Source organism: Cylas formicarius, unplaced genomic scaffold (assembly GCF_029955315.1).
Source record: "Cylas formicarius isolate icCylForm1 unplaced genomic scaffold, icCylForm1.1 PGA_scaffold_10__41_contigs__length_53128322, whole genome shotgun sequence".
Classification (NCBI taxonomy): domain Eukaryota; kingdom Metazoa; phylum Arthropoda; class Insecta; order Coleoptera; family Brentidae; genus Cylas; species Cylas formicarius.
In genome coordinates this window covers 9053823-9070450 of record NW_026844214.1, presented here as the reverse complement: position 1 = coordinate 9070450, position 16628 = coordinate 9053823, and the positions used below count along the sequence as shown (strand labels likewise).

Here is a 16628-nt window from a genome sequence, read left to right as displayed (position 1 = left end):
ATTTTTCTTCCTTCCTTCCACGGCCACAACTACTTTTACCTCTGTTTACCACGACTGCTAGGCCATAAGTACTATGAGAGATTTTTGAATCAATATACCCAAATGTCAAATTAAAAAGTGGCCCAACAACTTTCTTTTTGCAATATTATTATATTGCTGTTTGCAATTTGATATGCATTATAAAACAAATGCATCGGTGAATGAATTATTTGTTTGACCAATTTCATAAAAAAAGCTTTGTTTTTTCTTTAACAACAAAAGAATTGGGAATCATCAAAATTTTTGTTTATAGAAGCTGCTGTGAATATAATTTTGTGGTCTGTAGAAGTGGCAGTAACCTTTGAACGCATGCGCGACACGCAATCAGCTGTAACATGTAAAATTGTATGTATGGCTGACATTTTCCGAAAAAGTGTTTATTTAGAACAGATATTCCATTTATATAATGGAAATATGTGAAGTTGTACATGAATCATGTTTCTACGAAAAAACAAGAAATGATTTTGAAACATTCGTATGTAATATGCGTTTGTGTTTGAAACTTTGGTGTCGTTTAGGAGTTTTTGCAAAGAATGTTAAATTGGTGTCCAAAATGAACATATTTGGCATTAATTCTTAGCTTAATAATATTATCATTATCGATAAAGCTGCCAGGAAGACGTTAGGATGACGACCATGATGTACCCTTCCCTGACAAAATCACAGAGTATGCGTGCAAAACGCAAATCTGCTGTTGAGTTGCTTGCGGAAAGTAAACCCTTTTATGTTAAGTCCGAAATTGTGCGGGATACCACTCAGCAATTGCCTTCAAGGCCCCATTCAAATTTGTATGGAACTTACAGTCGCAGTAAATCTGTCAATGTCTCAGGTCCTATTGGTACTTACAAACCTCCAAGCTTTTGTCAGTGTAAGTTTCTTCTTCGATTTAATAAGTTGCCTTGTTTAAAATTTGGGAAAACATTTTAAAGTAATAATTTAATTCATTTTCTGATGAAGGTGGTGTTGCTATTTTTTTTTATAAAAATTAATTTGTATTAGGTAGAATATAAAAAAGCTCTTAAACAAAACTTTAAAAAAATGCTGAACAGCACAAAATAATAGCAAATTCTAAATTAAAGTAATGAAATCTGTATTGCATTTTGTGCCGGAATTATATTTCAAAAGTTGAACAGGTTTTTTAGTGGCTTTTAAATCGAGGTCCATGGTATCTAGGTACCAATTTTTTTTTATTGCAATTGACTAGTTTTAGTTAGCATAAACCACACAGAAGGACCCTAATGCTTTATATGCACTCCTAATTCATGCCACTAATCAACCCTTGAGGATCCAATAAGTCAGTCAGTTCTCACCTATTGAAATTTAAAATACATAATTTATCAAACACTAAAACAGACAAAACTCTTACAATTATTATAATTTATTTTGAAGTTTGTGGTTTATTTTAATTTGCCACACAAAATAGATTATTTACACAAAATGGTTGGTTAGTTAGTTAATTTCCTGTTGTGAATTAATAGATTTAAACGATTCAGAGAATAAATAAAAAAACGTTTTAGATATGGCGGTCTCACCCTCTCGTTCTTTACCTCCTTTAACCCATCGCAGATCTGTCCATCCCACTATTTCTGGCGTTCATGCGACAGGTTCCAATGATTTACTTCAGAATAGATTGAGACAGTTGCTCGTTTGCGATAGTGCTGAAGAGCTGAGAGTTGATCAGGTATAAGGATATTGTGATTCATTATTAAATACTTAGAATTTATTCTTTTAAGATGGCTCCACTAAGTCCTCCTGCAGAATATGCAGCACAGAGGTGTCACAAAAGTCTTCCTGATTTACACTGTAGAGGCAGCAGTGGAAGTGGAGGAGCTGAACCTAGCTCAAATAAAAGTAGCAACAAGAGTTTATCAAATAGAGACAGTGGTGGCTCTAGTGGACATTATACTCAAAGAAGTGAGCCAGCTCCACCCCCTAGACAAGTAAGAATTTGTCAAATTTATTTCTGAGTGAAATAAATTGATTATTATTTACAGTATATGGATCACTTTTATTTTTACAGGAAATTAGGCGGGATTCTGGCTCAAGTACTCAACATAGTGGAGGCAGTTCATATTACTGTTGTCAAGAGCCAGACTGTAGAGCTGCACGACAGTCAATATATCAACCGCCACCTCCCACTAACTTTAAAAGGCAAAAGTGTCTTAGATATAAGCGTGATAGACCAATCCTACGATCCAAAGTAAGCTCTGATATCAAAACAATCTTTGGTAGACAAATAAATATCAAAATGTACGTAACTAGGTTGTAAAAATATATTTTTTAGTCAGATATTAGTGATCGATACTGGCGTCCGCCTGAACCTCCCACTAGCCATTTAGAACAGTTCTTTGAGCACTTAGGACTCACTTCAGACAGTTATGAAGATATGCTAAGTGGAAGTGGACAATCATCAGACAGCCCAGTATTTTTCTCGGATGTATCAACGATAGATTCGTCCCGGCCGCTGGAAAATGTAGATTGCTGCCCTCCACAAGTCAGGTTTGTTGAGCAAATTTTCACTGGCGGCATAAACATGCCAAAATTTTTTGAAATTATTGATTTTTGCTCATATTGGTGCTTTTGAAACCTCTATTTGCGAACTTTACAAAAACTTATGCTTGCCCTCTAAGTTTGATACATTACATGTTACGAAACTTTCTAAATTTTCAACCAAAATAGCATTAGAATAGTATTAATGAGGTCTTTCAATATCTATATGTTCAAGTTCTGATATGATATTTTCGTAGAGATGGGGATGATCTTCCGCGCATGGCTCTGCACTTTGGGCAGCATTTTGTTTCTAAGTAGTGATGTCCACAACTCCTTTATGCATGAAGTTTTAATGGATTCCAGGCATAATTTGAGGAAATACTGCCCTTAAAATGCTGCATTCCCACTTACTATCTGTCAGCAGCCATGTTCTTTCTTAACTACTGCAAATGAATTTTTTTTCCAAAAATATGCAGGGTCTCTATATCTCTAGTAGCTATATGGGTGGCACTAGAAGAAATGTCAGAGCTATTTTAGGCTTTTAGATATATGGTTGTTTTGAAAATTTTGTTTTTTCAGAGTCTTTTTAGCTCGGTTATGAGTAAACTTATGGAAAATGTGAAAACTGGTCTGGAAAGGATTTTTTACGTTGGATCCAGTGCCATGTCAATTGTGTTTTGAAACTCAGACATTTTGTTATATGGACTAGCTATCCACAAAGCATATGTCTTTTTTTTTTTGAATAGGCTATGGTAAAAAAGGTGACTGTTTTACTAATGTACTTTAGACGTCCAAAAATCATGGCGTTTCATAATTATTATTTTAAATTTTGCCTTCTCTTCCTCCTGCCGCCGCTCATGTTAACCCAAAAGTTATAGAAAAAAAATGGTAAGTTAATTTTCTAAACAGAATGCCTTGGTTATTAATCAAAATCTCATCCTTCTAATTTTGTTACTCAAAGAGAGGTATCAAAAAAATGTGCCAATTGATAACATTGTATTGAAAAGATCAGGGCAGATCACTTGCAATACGGGTTTAGAGGCGGAATTATTTTCCTAAAATTACAAGTTTGCTTAAATGCCGTTGCCCTGCTTTTTAGTAGTTTCTTTTACGGCCTATTTTGTAAATCCAAAAAGATTTAAATTTCTATTTTTTAAAATTGCAAAAAACTTTTGACCTTTGTGGCGATTATACAAGAATCTGTGTTGTAGGTTTAATATTTTGAAAATAAAACAAGAACAGAAGAAAAATTGATTTCAAATAGTGTTGCGTGAGAAGTGAGCATTTCAGACCTCCCTCCTAGTTTAAAAAAATGAATGTTTTATTTGTCACACTTTTTTGAGCCGTTCTGTATTAATTTCAAACTGTGCATCCATTTTCTCATAATTTTTGAAGCCAATGAGATAATGAACTTTACTCTATCTTTGACTCACCCTGTACAACAGGGTTGGTATGATAATTATTTTTAACTTATTAATTAATGTCAATAGGGTCCAAACTCTAGGAGATTGCATCAATATTTAATTATTAGTTTTCTCTGAGCACTAGTCAAAGTGAGTGCAACAAATAAAAAAACCAAAGAGATGTCCTCATTTTGTTGTTAATAAAACAACTTAAGATACAAAGCACATATCATTTTAAACTGATCAATTTCTTTATCTCTTTACAGAACCAGTGAACCACCTTCAATTGTTGAACGCAATGCTCGTATAATCAAATGGCTGTGCAACTGCCGCAAATCGCAGATAACGTAAGTTGATATATAATTGTGAGTAATGAGACTAGCAAGAAAAAATATTACCTTGTGATGAGTTGCCCCCCACTAGGATTGTTTCAAAAAAAGGCTATTGTCGCAAGGTGTTTTTTTTTTAATGTCATTCCACCTGCTTTGTAAAGTTTTTTAATTTTGATAAACCAAATTGTTGAGAGAAAAACAGAAAGTGATCAATGAACAAAACAAACAAATTTAGAAACCATTGTTTTCATATGTTGGTAGTAAAATTTTCAAATTTAGCTTAGAGTCACAAGGAATTGTAAATTCCGAATCTCTCAAAAAAATTGCTAATATTATACTAATTGTTATTCACATTTAACGCTATTCTGAATGTGTCTACTTAAGGAAGCTATCAATCAATCAAAACATGCTTTATTCTCAAAAGGATCTTGTTGATAAACCTAGCGTAGCTACTATTACCGGGTTATGATATACTGAATTACCAGAGTGGAAGTGTTTTTATTGTGTTATTAAATTCTTATATCAGGTTAATCATGTGGAAGCGCAATAATATTTTAATAGCTGATCTTTGATGCAAAGTAATTGAAGTTAATTGAATTTTAATCCCCTCATTTTATTGCTAAACAAAATATTTAAAAATATTTGAATTCACTACTTTGCCGAATTTGTTGGCCGCATAATTATTCTTTCGAAATGCAGTTTCATTGTGCTTCGACAAAAAAAATTTATCGCGTTTGCGACAGACGCAGGGTAATTTCTTTTGTATTTCTCTTTACCAAATGTCTTGCACAACTAAAATACCAGCGAAATGGAGGGATTGAAACGATTCACTCATCTATATTTGGCATTTATATTGATAATTTGGATTCGTCGCTCAAATATATAAGCTGTTATTTTCAATCATTTTTTACTTATTAAGCAGGTTTTAAGTCTTCCTTCTTTTGCCTCCAATTGTTGCAGCTGAATATATTTCAGATGACTATTAACGTTTGAGATTTTACTATTATTATAATTATTAATAGGCATTAGTGGTGGAGGATCGGCACATGCAATACAGAACTTGCGATAAATCACAGGGAATATTATATAATCAGATGATATGATGAAATGCACCTAATATGAGACACCTTTTTATTTTTTTAAATAAATAATTACTTTTAAAAATAAAATACTTTTTACTTACTTTACTTTAAAGCGCTAAATTTATTCAAACTATTAATTACTTTTGTAAAGTAAAAAAAGTCACTTTTTGTTATTTTGAAAATTGGTCTCCTAAGCTGAGATAGTTTGGACTCCTAATAAAGGGCTGTCTCATAATAGGATACCTCGAACAGTAAGGAGATTAACTAAAATAAAATTATTGCTTTATTTATTCTAAAAGTAACAAAAATAAGGATGTAACAACACTAAAATTTAATCGAAACAAAGCTTCTTTTTCCCTTGTGTTTTCTCGCCCCCAGGACAAAGAAATTGTGTGCCTTCAACTTTGCTGCATTCCTCGTGGCACCACATAAAACGAACGGTACATCTAATCCACTTTTCACATCGAGTGTCTTCGGAAAATCTTCCCTAGCAAAACAAACAAACGTTTTGATCAGTCCAGTCGTCATAATGTACAGAAGATTTTGAATCTGCGCGGCTTGATACAATTTCAGCTTTTTTGTTACTTTTAGCTTTGGATTGTTTATCCCTTGTTCCAGAAGACTTTTGTTTTGGTTTTTCGTGTTTTTTTTAAGTTTCTTTGTAAGGGATTCTTCCAAGTTCCAAGTATTGAGTACATCTTTTGGAGGGACCAGTAAATCACATTTATCGGACTTGATCTTGGTAGATGGAATTGATACAGATTTCTTAGGCTTAGAAAACAACAGCCAAATATAAAGTACCCTCATTTTCATTATCATTTGTTTCTTAGGATTGGATTGGAACATTGGATCCTCTTTTGTTGGTTTAGTTAATTTAATAAAATATGAAAATCACTGGGTAAAAATATCTGTCCGAATCCGCCCTGTTTATACGAGGAAACACTAATAGCTGTCACAACCGAAAGGAGTTTTCCTGTCTCTTGAAATGTATTTGCACAAACCAGTTTATTTCCTTTCAAGTTAATAATTTTACTTTGTTTATATTGTACAACCGTGATGCCTGTTTCGTCAACGTTAATATAATTTGTGACGAGAAAGATTAATTCTTTCCATCTCTTTTTGAAAAATTTCGAAAAATTGTGCAACATTTTCGGCGTTAAATTCTTTCACCATCGCAGTTGATATTGCCTGTGGGTGCCTGGTTAAAAAGCCTTTACGCCGTATACTTGTCATTTCTTCTTCTAAGACCAAAATACTTTCTTTTCATTTCAACGCAGTAGTCGGCGAATTGTTTTTCCAAAAACTCAGGTAAAGCTTGTTTCCTACCTAAAGATACTTTTGCAAGATCCTCTGCATTTCTGTTATTTTTCACATATCTTTCAATGGTTCCTACCTTAAAAAAATGCTTAGGAAAGCTAAATGGACAAAATGAGCAAGCTTTTATCCAATCCATTTCACTTTTTTGATAAATTTGCAAATATGACAAGGAAAGGTATTATACACACGAAAATGAATTATTCTCTGCGAAAAAATAACTACTTAAAATTATCAAAAAACTAAAAGCGCTCCTAATATGCGATATCTTATATTAAATCTCATAATAGGAACCTTATTATTATTTCGAACAATAAAGCAACTTCCACACAACAAAGCAAATAAGCAAAACCTACTTATTTTCTTATCTTTTCAACAAAAAAATCACCTCAAAGGGAACACTAAAAAAACTTTGATATTGCACAAATGCATAAAACCACATACACGTGCCGTGTTTTGACCGCAACTAAAACCAATTCCAGCTGATTTAATATTTCTCCTTCCTGTGAAATATTGGCCACTGTTAGTTGGGAAGAAAATATGTCTCATAGTAGGTGCCATCTCATATTAGACGCCTTTGTACACTGATACTTAAACTAAGCCAGTAAAATATTGCAAATCCGTCACTATTAACAAATACATAAATTTAGTGATAAAACCTTTAAATTTGACACTAACCTTACATTAAACTCACAAATCTATAAATACAACACTTACTTACATATAGAAACAATAAGAAAAATAAAAGTTGAAATGATCTACTGAGAGTGCTATAACACAATATCACATAGTGTTCGAGACACTTACAAATATCAATAAATTTGTAAAAGAATTAAACTTATATTTGGACACATATTCTGTATAAATAAAACAACTATTTTGAATAAAAAAAAACATATTTTTATAATTAAATGAAATGTGTTTAATATTCTTTAATTTTAATGTTGTTATTGAAATGTTAAAAGTATTTAATTTTAAAGAGCTTCTCGATTATAACCAGTTAAGTTCCAAAGTAGCAAATCACGTCTGATCTATGTAGTGTTTCTCTTTTGTCTACTACAAATTGCACCTCAATTTAAATCCTCTTCCACTTATGGGTAGATATAGCGTATTAAGCAAGCGTCTCATTGTATAATAGCTTTTGGTTAGTTTAATTAATTTAATTTTTTAACTTTTATGGTCACACTTGATTAGTATTGATGGCGCTCTTTGATTGTTTTTATTTAACCAGGTGACAACTTCAAAGTAGCTTAGCTTCTCTCTTGAAGTTGCTCTTATCGGAAGCAGTAGTATAAAGTGTAGATAGTATAAACCTTGTTAATTGTTCGGAACTTCATTTTTTCTGTCCTATTGCGCATAATCTGCCACAGCACTGCTAAAAATTAAGATTTAACAACATAATGCATTCTTTACATGCAGTGTTTATTTTATGACAATTTATTTTGCTACTACTATACTATAGTTTACTACTTCGTATCTATTACTGACTGTCGTTTCTTTGAGTGTTTAAATTTTAACTTTTTTTTTTTTTAAATAAGAGTATATAAAAAAGATTTTAAAAACATTGGAATGAAACAAAAGGAATAAAAAATTAAAATTATTTGGTATTTTCGAGAACGTCAGTAGCATTTAAAAAATAATAAAATATAATTTTAATTCAAATATAATCAAGTGACATTAATTATGATCACTCATTACAAAAATATGGATTCTATTGGAGATTTGCATGTCTAAAACCTGCATGTGATTTTTTTTAAAAGAAAAGTTAAAAGTGGAAAACAGAGAGAATGCTTAAAACCTGCACAAAAGCTCAAATTATTACTTATAATTGTGTAGTATACCTAATTGTTAAAAATATATATTAAATATTTCGTATTTATTATTCAAAACTGCGATGCGGAATTATAGTCGTAAGATTTTTGTTTAAAATGAGTGATAATATTAATCGAATTTTTGATGTTTTTGGAAATAATTTACGAAAAAAATATAATGTAATGTTTCGACATTTGTGATAAAAAATAACGTTTTAATTGTTTCAGTTGAGTTTAAAATTACTAAAACTGTAATTGTGAATCTTTCCTTAAAGGAACTATGACGCGTTGCATACAATATTTGTTTTTTTTTGTGACAGAATATTTATGCCCTATATGCATTTTCCTTTACTTTGAGATAAGACTTTTTAGTTTTAATTAATAATTTGCAGTTTTTTAGGTATTCAAATGAATATTAAAGCATAGCTTACACGGAGATAATTTTTAAAAGGTTCGGTTTCGGGTTGTGTTAAATTTTTTTCCATTTTCGCAAACCTCAATTAAAATTTTAAATGAAACTTTCAGAAAAAAGTTTCAAAGTTTAATCCCAATTACTCATTAGTATAATTTGCGATTATTTTAAAGTTGAATCATGCATTTGTTAATTTTTGCTGCATTTTGAAATAGCCTTTGTATTAGGTACTACTTATCTCTGCGTCATGCATATTTAAAATTCGATAGAGGATTGGTAGAAACTCGGTATAATTTGGAGCAATGCATGTTGTATTGGATCGGATGTACGTTTTAGTAAACTGTTGTAAACTGTCCATTGTCGCTACCAGAATGATTGAAACTAGTCATTCCAAAGTATTCAACCGATTTCTAGTGTTGAACAGAAATTCATGTTACTGTATGTTCTTTGGTTATGTTTGTGTATAAAACTTTAAAAAATTGTAATTTGTCTCGAATATGCGCAATATAAATGTGTTTGTGGTTTGATATGACACAAATATATCAACTGGTACTCATGTAGGTAGTTTTGTTAAAAAAAAAATTCTCAAAAATCAAAATGAAATATAAAACTGTATTCGAAGTGATATTACGAATTATCGATAATGTACCCGTATTAAAAAAACATTATTAGCCTGACCGATGTCATTTATCCAAACATTATTGGTTACAATCTAAAGGCACAATGTATGTTGTGTAGTTGTTTATAGGATTTAAGCAGCCATTCCAACCAACATGTTTAGGAGCCACCTAACGCTAGATGACAACTAAATTTACGCTAGGGTAGACTTTCGTTTGCTAGACTACTAAAGTTGTGTCCGTAAGACACTCTAGTCGATACCCAGATGTAGGTGCCCAATTTAGGCTACTTAATGCTCCTCTATCTTGGTCCAACTTCAAAATTAATATGAAACTTTGGAAGTTTAATAGATTACAATTTTCCAAGTGATATTCATTCTTTATTTATGGGAAGTAATTCTAAGAGACGCCCTGAATTGCGGCAATCAGCGACGTTATAGCTGCGGAATTTTGTACTTTAGCCTAACAATGAAAATCCGAAAATATGGACAGTGCAACACAATGAAGCTTAGGTGCCCCCTAGCTGACCCCTAAAATTTAGCTGTTCTCTAGTTATGCTAACTTTAGGGGCAGGTTGGCGGGGATGGCCAATATTCCCTAACGAGCGCCTTGTTTTTAAGATCTGTATGAATGATATTGAATGAACTTTTTGATGCCACGGCACAGAATTTCCATAATTGAATTTTCTAGAAATCATTTTAATCATCACAATGAACAGAATCATTCTGCCTATTAATTATTATATAAATTATTACCATTTCGATGGAATGAGATTTGTTTAGTATCAGAATTAGTCGAATATTGAACTGAGTTGGCTTTTACTTAATGAAAATCCATTTATAGAAATAAATAAAAACTAAAAGTTCAGATTTTCGCGAAATTATATATTTTCACATGACAATTGATTGACATTTGATAAAGACACCGTGTTGTCGTAACAATTGTCATGTCAAAATATATAATTTCGTGAAAATCTGAACTTTTAGTTCTTATTTATTTTCAGAATTAGTCATTTGTTGTTGAGCTTCATATATTCAATTAAGTAGATTCCCTCTTAGAATTTTGATCCAAACATGCGCATGTTATTCAACACATAAAATTTTGACGATTGCCCTATGTAGCTACTAGAAATATACAGAGCCTGCCTATGCCAACAATACGCGCTTGTGCGAGTCATTTGATAACTCACTTTCCACCGTATATTAATATTCCTAAAAAGATGAGTACCCTAGAGCAGACAAACGTACGAAACAACTACCTGATGACCCCGATGTTGTGTTGGTAAATTTTCACGAAGAAACAAGTTAAGTATGTGGATAGAGAAAATTTCGTAAAATGTAAAAAATGTCGTGGCAGTCTTAGGCGCGCCAGTTTTACAGCATTAGCTGCTCCTGTACTATCTCGTAGCTACATGGTTTACCGTCACTTGCTTGGTTGATTCTCGACACAGGAGAAACATTGAAGTTCAAATCTTTTCAAAAGGTTCATTAATTCGAATGTAATTAAGCGATATTGACCCTTCCTTATAGAAGATTTAGAACTGATAGATCATAAACATGCCAGTTCGCCATAGCCTGGACTTGCATATAAACTTTTGTGTTTGCAAATTTTACTACTGTATTGCAGCAATAATTTTAATTGCCATTATATTACGAAATATGCGAAAATAATTTTGACCGCGCAAAACTATATTAAAAATATTTGCAAATTTCTGCTCTGCTCGGCTTTGTCTTATGAAAAATTATTAGGGAAAAATACAATCTTTCAAATGTCCTGCGAAAATTGCCCAGAAAATGGTTAAGTATTCAATATATTTTACTTTTGCTTCTACTTTTGTGGCGCCGACTTAGTCATGAAAGTGGACTATTTTTTCTTCGCATTTTGTGTGTAACGCAACGTGTTGCATACTATACTTTTTAAACGACCATTAGTTTTTGGATACATTTTTATAAAACAGGACAGTGTTACCGTCAAAATAGCTAAAATCCACCGAAAGTACCGGAATTATTTAATTATTTGTTGCTCGTGACCGTGAGTAACAAAGTGTGATTCTTGCATAATTAGGAATTTATGAGTAGCGAGTAGAAAAATCAAATTTTCTTTATCGTAAGTAGGGGAAGGTTACCTAGAATGGGGTACTTAAGGTGTAGACCTGATTTAAAAAAAAAGTTTAATTAAGAAATCCTGGACAACACTCAAGATGGCTATACCAACTATAACCTTTATTCCAAAATCAACTCTTCATAAAAAACTTATGAATCATAAACTTATTTTTTATGTGTCCGTCAAACTTACCATTTCAGGAACATATTTATCTAAAACGGGATTAGTGGTGTTTCTAATATGGAATTATATTTTGAACCACAGATCACATATGAAATAATCAATTTCGTCGTTTGATGGACCGCAGGCTTTGTGGACCTATCTCTGGCAAGAACTTTATCGAATCCACTGGTCACCAGGTTTGCTGCTTTCAAAATTTGTTTCGCAATAAAAGCACACGGGATTTTTTTCATCGTCAGGGTTTTCTTTGGTGATGCTGGTCTTGTTTCTCCCATTCACATCTTGATCTCTAGGTTTCATCTGTGGTTTGGAGGATTTATTTACTGATAGGCCCTTTCCTTTCAAAGAAGGCAATTTACTGGTTGACACTCCACGTTGTTTCGCTGCCATACTGGCCAGCAATTTATCCTTATAAGGTGTGCTGGTTAAGATACCAGCTTTACCTCTGTTTGCATTTTTCGCAGGTCTTCTTGATGCTGCTTTTGGGTATGGATGAATCATTTCTATAGAAACATTTTCTTGGAGAAAATTTGCCAAAGCTTTTTCATCACTGGAGGAATTGTTATCTGATTCATGAAAATGAGCTGATTTTGATTGTGGTAGTGCGCGAGTCGAATGGGAAGTGGGTGGAGGTGGTGTTTGATGCCTGATTTGAAAGATTTATTTTGATTGTGACAGTGAATTTGAACTTGATGTTTGGTTTTTCATCACCACTGGAGAAGCTGTCGTTTGACTAAAGAAGACAAATTAGTTTTGATTGTTTCAGTAGGTGAGTTGAGTATGAAGTCGATGAAGGTGGTGTTTGGTGCCTGCTTGGATTGGATTGGATTAACGGGAAATAATCCAGTTTTGTCAAAACGATGAATTGCATTATTAGGTATCGCTGCCCTTAAGAAGGCCCCTCCAAATAAGCTGCCAATTTGTTGGTTTGTTCCTTAGAAATATTTCAATCTCTTGACTGTAGAATGTCGATAAAGGTGCCATAAAAGAAATATCAAGGGGTTGAATGATCCCTGACTTTCTGTATGACAGGTATGTTTTGTGTATGAGTTTTATGGCCGTTCATTATGAGCAATGAAGGATTTTCTTTTGATACATTAGTTGATTTTAAAAAATGGTTGATCCACATTTCAAAGAGATTCAATTGCATCCAACCAGAAGGATGGCAGGCGACTATGGATTTCTGCGGTAGTCCAATCGAAAATTCTGTCTTGACGTGAACTCGTGGAAAAATGACCATTGGTGGAACATATGTCCCTGCAGCACTCATATATATTGTACAGTTGTTAAGCCTGTCTCATCGACATTGAGTATTCTTGACGGTGTATATGTGTATTTATCTCGCAGGGGCTCTAGTCAGCTAGCATGAGCTGCCGATGTTGCTTCAGGTCTTCCTAGTGAAAGATGATTTATTTCCATAAATGACCACAGGCAAACCCAGCCAGCCATATTCTTACTCTCATTAAAATAGTGTTTTAAATTATTTCATTCCGCTAACTGAAATGGTAACCTGCGCACATCTATAGACGTTAATCCAAAAAGTATGCTCCCCATAGTTTTTATGTAGTTAACTAGTTGTTCTTCCATTCGGAGTAAAAAAGTTCGTTGCCTACACTCTCCAGGGTGCTTTTTGGTACTGAAAAAACTCGCCGCTTTTAAATAACCATATTTAGCACTTAAAACCGATCTTATTGCTTTGGCCATTGCTTCCTCAGTCCAAGACTGTCGCGTTGTTTTTCGAGGGGCCATATCTGCAAACTTGATTTCTAAAATAAAAATAGGTACCAACAATGTTTGCCAAAGTTGTATTTAAATTAAAACAATGTGTTTCTAAAATGGGATTTATCCCGTTTAACAAGCATTAGACAGTTCTCATCTTATCAACATATCAATATGTGAACAAACAATGCCCGCAAATTTCTGTATCAAAATTATATTCGCAAGGTGGTCGTTTATTTCCCAACAACTAGTGAAAACATTATCGCCGTCACCTCTGAAGAGATGAAGCTTATGTTTGCCGACCTAAATTTTTAAAAAGAAACATGTTAACAACGTAAAACTTACCTAGCCTAGTTGCAGTCACGACTTTGCTCCAAGTGCTAAAGTTTACTCATAGCATTATTGTAAGTATTAGGTCAGCTTACTTAGGTCACTTAGGTCACTGCATGTGAAACGAAATAATTTAGGTATCCCCAAAGAGTATAAGATAGAGGGGAAGTGCACGTATACGAATTCCATCTAATATTTGTGTAAGTACTAAAGTATTGTCATAGCGGTTTAAAGTGTGACGCATACACTGAAAATATACAGTAGCTTGTAACGGATAGCAGCACTTTATTTATATTTTAATAAAAAAAAATAAAACTATTGCGACATTTTTTTTTCAGATTTTACCTTTCAAACTCTAAATTAAATTGAACCGTACGTCCCGCGCGTTTTCGGTTTTCATGACTGGACACAATCACTAGAGGCGTTAAAACTCGTGTGAGCTTTTTAACATTCTCACTAATGGGAGCCTTCCCTTCTACTCTTTGGGTATCCCGTTTTAGGTAACCTTCCTCTACTTCAGCAGCACAGTGCAGAATAAATAGATATCATTTTCCATTTTGGATTTATTCACGAAAAAATAACCAATTGTGGCAAAAGTATTTATTTAAATTTAGAACAGACTTCAGGACCACCAAATAAGGTATCAAAACCTGTGTGGTTCAAATGTAAAACTTTTTTTTTACCAAATGTGGTGACAGGGTAATTTCGCTTTTTTACTTCGAATATGTATTATTTGTTACTTAAGTATAATGTTCAGACTTATCTTTTCTTATAGGGGAGTTTAAGAAACTTCTTTGTGACATTTACATTGGGTATTAGCATTTGTTGTACTGTGTTCTTTGGTTTGATATCTCAATCTAAATTCTAAATATTCGGTTTCAGATTTATATTTTTTTATAGATATATCAAAAACATCAAATGAAATACCCTTGTAATATCTTGATTTGTATATATTTAATTGGAATACCCATATAATGGAATGCTGTGGTTGGTTTAATTCTAGTCTCTATTGTACTTATTTTTATTTTTAAAGATATGTATTTAAGAAACAACAGTACGTTATTATTCTAAATAATTTGTAGTGTTTAATTTAACCTGCCATCTCAAATTTCGGACAAGTGTTGTTTCACCACCATTTTCTCTCATGAAAATGTCCTTACCACAGCCTGACCATTTTGTGTAAATTCGACTAATATCACTGTAGCGTAAATGTCCTATTTCAATGAATTGACAGTAAAATGTAAAATATTTTGATATATTGATATACCCAACCTGACACAATTAAATAAAGCGACGAAATTTTGTGCTCGTGTTCATGTAATACAAATAAATTAACATATATTGTTGTTTTGATTTCGCTTTTAGCTTAGAATGCTGCGATGCTGAACAAGTACTACATACACATGTGACTCATCGATTACAATACTGGTTTTCGATTTAAATTCGGACACATTTTCGCGTGAAGTTTCAGATCTTTCTCGACGTGCAAACGTTTTGGTTAGTCTTATACCACGGTATGGTCTAATTGTTTGAAATTTGTAAAAACATCCAACAGTTTAATCTCCCCTTCTATCTAAAAATTCCGGCTGATTTTAGTAAGATTAATATTTTATTTTAAGTCACCAAAACTCAGTTTGTTGTAGTTTTCTCCTTGAATAATTTGCAGCAAAATAAAATTAAAAACAAAAAATATGTATTTTGAAGTTGTTCGCTACATAGTCGCGTTTGCATAAATAACTTTTAGATACGATCCCATAATGAAAAAAATGGGATTTCATGGAATTTAATCTCGGTTCGGCAACAAAACGATAGCTAAAATTAAAATTTAACAAAGACCAAGACAGGCATATTTATGCAGACATCCCTAGTAAATAGTTGGGATTAGGATGAGGCTGAGGATGTTGGGGTAACTTGTGATATGGGTGACAGTTACAATCTACAATCGCACCATATGATGATTTATTGCTGTCTAAAGAGCAGTTGCAGACGAACAAATTTGAGTTTTCAGATTTTTAAAGTAGAATAAAACCTAATTTGAACTAAAATCTTGTCGGATAGCGAAGAGTTGATAAGTTTTTCAATCTTACTTTTTGAGGCCAAAAAACTGAAAAATCTTTTCGTAAAAAAGTTTGTATTAAACTCTTCCAATTATTTTATTTTTATAGATATATCTCCCTAAAGTTTTTTGAAAAATTGTTTTTGAATATTGCCATTACCAGAAACGCATGTAAGAAATATGTCGAAAATGATCGAAGATACCATATTGTAGTCTTAAAAAAAATTAAATTTCAAATTAAAACTATGTTTAACTATGTTAAAACTTTATCGTCAAGAATCACAAAATGCAACTCTGATTTAACCGACCTCTTAGCACTTATCATTTCCGAGGTAGCAAAATATTGATACACGTTATTCAAACAAACTTATGCGTGCTAGCATTAAGGGAAAATCAAGTTCGCGTGGATGTCAATACAGATCTTTTCACTGCTACCTACACCTAGTATCCTTCTTAGCTTTATTTATATAATACATATAATTACTGGTTTTGGTTTTTAGAAAGAATCTCAAGAAATAAGGTTTGGGTTAGTCTTGGCTAATTCGAAACTAGACCCAAATTTCTTGTTTTTAAATGTTACTAAAGGCTCGTCAGAGATTGTCAATTTTGCACACTTCGTTTCTCAAAAACGGCCAATTTTAATAATTAATAGAATAATTTTAACAAAAGGAGTTCTAAACTCTTTTGATGATGGAAATAACGTTGTGGTGCGATACCTAAATGTATGCAATATATTTAGA

General features: G+C 32.6%; 1 protein-coding gene across 1 annotated transcript; it reads left to right on the top strand.

Moving 5' to 3' along the window:
• The first annotated feature begins 382 nt into the window (after positions 1 to 382).
• LOC132697344 (uncharacterized) lies at positions 383 to 15145 on the top strand. Its single transcript, XM_060662775.1, has 6 exons — positions 383 to 907; positions 1557 to 1720; positions 1773 to 1979; positions 2060 to 2239; positions 2324 to 2538; positions 4199 to 15145. Exons 1-6 carry the CDS (start codon positions 667 to 669, stop codon positions 4281 to 4283), a joined length of 1092 nt encoding a protein of 363 aa, XP_060518758.1. The 5' UTR covers positions 383 to 666; the 3' UTR covers positions 4284 to 15145.
• Positions 15146 to 16628: the final 1483 nt, after the last annotated feature.